Here is a 6459-nt window from a genome sequence, read left to right as displayed (position 1 = left end):
GGAATATCATCCTCGTCAACAAAAGGCCGAAGGAAAAGATTAGTTAAGGAATATCACCCTCAACAAAAATCTAAAGGGAAATATTTGTTGGGGAACATCCAACAAAAAAGTGTGTAGGGTAGGAATTCACTCAGAGAAATACTACTGACTTGACTGAGAATTGACCTGGACTCTCATGATTGGTCGCGAATCATGACTATGCTATGTAAGTATATTTTTAATTTTTAATGGCGTCATGTTTCACCTCGGTGAAAATGCTACGCACGATGCTATGAAAATCCTAACTTACAACAAAAATATTTATTAATTAATCAATTATTTTTTGTATATTTGCTTAAGAAAAAGTTATAAATGCACTTGTATTTTTAAAATAACCGTGTATATTAGTAACAAACCAACTCTATTTTATATAAAAAAATCTAACTGAAACTACTATTTTGGTGGAAAGTCTATATATAGCAAGATTAATCTTCATAAAGATCAAAGAAAGTTATTGTCAAAATAAGTCAAAGAAGTTTAAAACAACACAATAACAAATTTCTGGTGGAATATTTTAAACAGTTAGTCTGGATTTTATAAAAATAGGAAGTCATCTTATACATGTTTTAGGGGAAGAAATCCATATTTGTTTTTGCTCCATTATAAATAAAGCAAAATTGTAATTTGTATATCAAATTCACACATTCTCGTCATTGTAGAAAATGGAGATTCTATCATCTTTTGCAATTTCTAAAACTATTCTTGCAATATTATCTTTTGTTTTGCTTTCCAATATTCCCTCTCAAACACAAGGGTGTATGTATTCTTTTTGTTCTTTTAGTTAATAACTTTCATAATTTATAGTTTAAAATTACACGAAAAACATAATTAAACATTGATAAAACCATGAAAAAAATACAATTAAACTTTTGTCTCATTTATAGAAGTCCGGTCATTTTAAGTATTTATTTGTCCAACATTATAATTATACAACAAATTAACTTTTTCAAACAATCACGAAAAATGTCAAAATTTGTATAAATAAAAATGAGGAGAATACAATTGTTTTAAATGCAACATAACTCTTTATAATCACAGTTACTCAAAAATATTCATTTTTCAACATGCATTAGCTAACATTTTTCATTGCCATGATTGACCCTATAATATTATATTACAGATCTTCTTCCTAAGCAGAAGTCGGCTCAATATAACATATCTACTTTACAGGTAATTTTGATTAAGTTAATTAATTATCTTGAGACAAAATAATATTAATTGAGTCATAATTATTTTATTTGAGTATATATAGTAATTAATAAACATGTTAATATTGTTGAACTCATATAGATTGGAGAAGCAACTACAACTAATCCATACGACTCTATATTAAAATTTCTAAATTCTTCAAGATTTCCAAATCGAAAATCATTTTCAAATGGATTTTTATTTGGTACCGGATCTTCGGCCCTACAGGTGCATGCTTAAAAATAATATGTATTTCAATATATAATAATAACACTTGTTAAAATACTAAAATATATAATAGTTTAAAATTATCAAATTTAATTTATTATTGACAACTTTTTGATAACATTAGATTGAAGGAGGATGTCATGAAGGAGGAAGAGGACTTGGTATATGGGATGATATAGTTGAACAAAATAAAGGTTAGGAATATATATAATTATAATAGGAAAACATAAATGATTACTTTGATAGGTACCCAATTTTCATCATTTAATATTATTTCAATTTTAATATTTAATTAGTTCAAAATAAATTTAAATTTTAAATTAACTGTATTTATGATATTGAAATCCAACAAAATTCTAAGATACTAAAATACTCCAAAATTTTAATCATCAAAAAAAAAATTATATGTGTAGTGACAAACAATTTTTTTCAAAAATTTATATTAGTAATGACGGCATGATCATTTTACAACTATTTATTTTTAATTTGAAATTCGTTTTATGTATTATTGTCATTCATTTATTTCTACTTCTTTTAGAATATAATATGCGAGTTTAGTGGTTAATCCCAATTTTTTTTAACAAACAGGTGTATTTTTAGATGTTGACAAATTTCCATCAAAAATAGAACATTACAAGAGATATAAGGTGAGTTCATTAAATATGAATATACTTATTTTTGTTTATAGACAGATATTAAACATCATAGTTTGTATTTTGATGAGAGTGAGGGTTCAATCATCTTCCTTCTGGTTAGAAACAACACAAACCTTCTGGTTTTCTAAATTATATATTACTTGGTAGATATAATAAATTGAAAGTCACAAATAATGAGAAAAATATACACCTTGAATTTAATTATTGTTTTAAATTTATTTTGTGGTGTTATAGGAGGATGTTCAACATTTAAAGAAACTTGGAATAAATTCTTACAGAATGTCTATCTCTTGGAGTAGAGTGATGCCAGGTAAAAAATTTAAGTTAAAATATTCTATTATAATTGATCAATACATGCTCAAATATTTTTTTAAAGAGAATGTTAAAAAGGTACATTCTTAGTTATAGCTTACTAACATACTCACTCTAAAATATAAGTAGGTGTGAGTTAGACAATTTTAAATATTTAATATGTATTTGTGTAATTAGCATCTTATTAATTTATATCTTTTATGTTTACTATCTATTTAATATTTTTAAATATTTGATTATTTTGGTTTTTTCTTTGTATTTGATTTGCATCATAATTTTTATTAATTTGTAAAGTGACGAATATATAAGGAGGTGTAAGTAAGACAATTTCAAATATTTGATTTGCACCATAATTTTTATTAATACTTAGTTATATTTTATTAACATATTCGGTGTTAGACAATTTCAAATATTTGATATGTATTTTGTGTAATTAGCATCTTATTAATTTGTATTTTTTATGTTTATCACCTATTTAATATTTTTGAATATTTGATTATTTTGATTTTTTTTCTTTATATTTGATTTGCATTATAACTTTTATTAATTTGTAAAGTGACGAAAATATTACACAACATTTGAATTTAGATATTAAATAACGTGTCTTAGTTAGACTCTGATTTATATTGTAGTTCATAACATCTTTAAAAAAGAGTGCGACTTTACTTAATCGTAATCATAATACTTTATCGACCAAGAAAAATAAACTTTGTAGGTAAAATATATGAACAACAAAAGTGAACACCTAGTAACATCTTTTTGTTCACGGATAAACTTATCAACCGATTAATAATCACATCCACATGAACAATCAATAATATTATAATATATTTCTTCCTTACTAATACTAAACACTTATATTTCTCTTTAATTTCAATGGTCATTTATATAGATGGAACCTTAAAAGGAGGTATAAATCAAGAAGGTATCAACTTCTACAACAACTTGATTGATGAATTACTCGAAAATGGTATGAATTGAAAAATATAATATTCATTGCAATCTTTATTTCAATAAGAACTTTGTCTATAATAATCTGTTTTTTTGCTTCACATAATATCCATTTTTCATTTAAATTTGTAGGTATTGAACCTTTTGTGGGTATCATGCACTTTGACTATCCATTAGCCCTTAAACAAAAGCACGGTGGCTTCTTAAATCGATCTATTGTGTAATTTTTTCTTAACATCATCTCATCAAATTATTTTATTTTTAAAAAATTGGTTTAACTTTAAAGTTAGTTTGCACAAAGATTATGGAACTTCAACATCCATGTTTATATTATTTATGTAAAAATCAAATTTCAGAAAATATTATAAGGATTATAGTGAGCTCTTATTCAAAACATATGGAGATCGAGTAAAACATTGGACTACAATCAATGAGGCAGAAGTCACTGCTATATTTCAATTCATGCTCAATATTGATAATGTATCTACTGATGAGGCATGCAAAAATACTAAAATATGTACACAAACATATACTCTACTTCATAACTTCCTTCTTTCCCATGCTACATCATCAAAGTTATACAAAACAAAATTCCAAGTAAGTCATATTTTAGAAATTGCATGTTACATATAATATATCATCAACGTTAGCTCAAAATATATGCAGATTAACATTTGAGATTTACAACAACGCGAGTGAATGGAATACAAACCTATGACAAAATTAGAAATTAGAAATTATACTAATAATAGTTATGATTAATTTATTAGATTAAAATAGTGAGGTTGATAATTATCTTTAATAATTATATGTTATTTTTGAATGAATGTTTAATATAGGCACAACAAGGGGGGGAAATTGGACTTGCTCTTTCATCTGGAAGATATGTTCCTTATAGTTCAAAATCAGAGGATGTTGCTGCTACTCAGAGATTGATGGATTTCTACTGGGGATGGTTAGTGCATTTTACTAACCCTACCAACGACATACCTTGTTTCTTATTATATTTATGTTATGTTTTGTTAAATTTTCATATCATATTTTAGTTGTTAATACATTTTCTTATCAAAAAATTTATATAGCTACATTTTATTCCAATGTATAGGATTTTAGACCCAGTGTTCTATGGTGATTATCCTACAATAATGAAAGAGTATGTGGGGAATAGACTACCAAAATTCACTAAAAAGGAGAAATATATGTTAAAAGGAAGCACTGACTTTGTCGGAATCAATTATTATACTTCTCGTTTTGCTAGACATGAATCAAATAGAACCAAGATTATGTATGACAATTATGACGCCTTAGTAGTTTCAGAAGGTAAGTTTTTTTGTTAAACTAAACCTTACAATAAATTATAATAATTTATTTTTAAGTGTTTTTTTGTCATTATTTCCTTATTGCAGCTTCTAATATAGACGGAAAAATCCTTGGTTATAAGGTAAGAGAATAATGATAAGAATTTAAAAGAATTACATTTGTTAGTGGAATAACATAATTATTATATTTTTACTTGTTAAATATTGATAATATATAGGATCAATACGGTTGGAACAATGTCTATCCTGAAGGATTATATAATTTTTTAGTCTACATTAAAGAAAAGTATAAAAATCCAAAAATTTACATCACAGAAAATGGTTAGTAGTGCATTTTTTCATTACAATATTATAATTAATAGTTATAGTTTATAATACAAAAAAAATTATCAATATCTTTTTTGTCAAATCCTATTTACGTAGGTATTGCTTCTTCTAAAATTTCAAATCCATTGAAGGATGAGCATCGAATTGCTTATGTTGCTGCACATTTAAATGCTACGAAGGCAGCAATTGAGTAAGTCATCTTTCCTTATCCATAAAATTTTATGGATGATAAATAAATATCATGATACAATTAACTATTTTTTAAAATTGAATATATTGCATTTAGATATTAAATATTTGTGTACGTTTTATTTATGTATGACCTTATGTTGCTTTTGTAAGGATTGTTTATTTATTTTATTGTCTTTCTCTATAAAAACCATTAACAATATTTTTACAATAGAGATCAATAATTATGCATCAATAGTACAAAATAATTTGAAGTAGTTATTCAATCATCTTACTATATAGATATTGTATTTATATAACTTAGGAAGTGAGGAAAAAAACTAACATGATAATGCATAATTCAACAATTATGTAATATTTTTCTATTTTTCAAACATAAATTTTAAACTACTTCTATTAATTATTCTTTATAACTCAAAATTTTATTGTTCACTATAAATATTTATAATCGTTGGTTCTTAATTTCATTAATATGAAGAAAAAAAACTAAGTTTGAAGAGATAAGTTATAATAAAACTATCAGTATGGAAAATAGTTTAATATGAAACAAAATGCTTCTATAACTTGTTCTTACAAGAAACTAATCTTCAAGAGTTTTTTATGTTTAAATTGATAGTGATGGCGTAAATGTTCAAGGTTACTTTTTATGGGCAGCATTTGATACATTTGAATTTCAAGCGGGATATTCTGGAAATTGGGGTCTTTATCATATTGATTTTAATGATACTCTCAAGCGTATACCAACTGATGCAGCTAAATGGTACACAAAATACCTGACAAGTGATTTGAGACACTAACATATACTAATTTTGTTGGAATCAACTTGAAAAAAAAGAAGATCAATATAAATGGAGAACAAAGAAAGGAATCTTACTTCAAATATGATTGCATATAATATGTTGCTTATTTAATTTATTTTTAATTATAATTTTAAATGTGTTTATATTTGTGATTTGACTTTATGCGTGTAGATACATGTGACACCCATGCCCCAAAAATAGTTTTTTTTTATATTTATGAAAATCATTTGTTTCAAACAAAAGGAAATTGAAAATAATAAGAAAACTTTCATTTAGATCACTTGTCAATAAATATACCATAATGTTAAATGTTAAATATGATAACACATGATTATTTTCAAATTTTAATAATAAAAATCTTAAAATCTTAAGTCACATGGATAAAGTTTGAATGAACCATGAACATAATGACAAACTTCTCTATTAACCATTAGTATTTATAGATTTTGC

The 6459-nt window shown here is 24.9% G+C and overlaps 1 protein-coding gene across 1 annotated transcript; it reads left to right on the top strand.

The window, feature by feature from the left end:
- Nucleotides 1–698: 698 nt before the first annotated feature.
- Nucleotides 699–6006, top strand: LOC127128506 (furostanol glycoside 26-O-beta-glucosidase). The gene is made up of 15 exons (XM_051057858.1): nt 699–795; nt 1160–1209; nt 1330–1455; nt 1580–1616; nt 2044–2102; nt 2346–2421; nt 3316–3393; nt 3507–3594; nt 3731–3971; nt 4214–4329; nt 4480–4694; nt 4781–4815; nt 4912–5014; nt 5117–5210; nt 5826–6006. The coding sequence occupies exons 1-15, from the start codon at nt 702–704 to the stop codon at nt 6004–6006; spliced, it is 1593 nt and encodes a 530-aa protein (XP_050913815.1). The 5' UTR covers nt 699–701.
- Nucleotides 6007–6459: the final 453 nt, after the last annotated feature.

This window comes from Lathyrus oleraceus, chromosome 3 (genome assembly GCF_024323335.1).
Source record: "Lathyrus oleraceus cultivar Zhongwan6 chromosome 3, CAAS_Psat_ZW6_1.0, whole genome shotgun sequence".
In the NCBI taxonomy this organism is placed as follows: Eukaryota; Viridiplantae; Streptophyta; class Magnoliopsida; order Fabales; family Fabaceae; genus Lathyrus; species Lathyrus oleraceus.
Note: the sequence above shows the minus strand (reverse complement) of the source record. Positions and strands in the feature narration are given on the sequence as shown.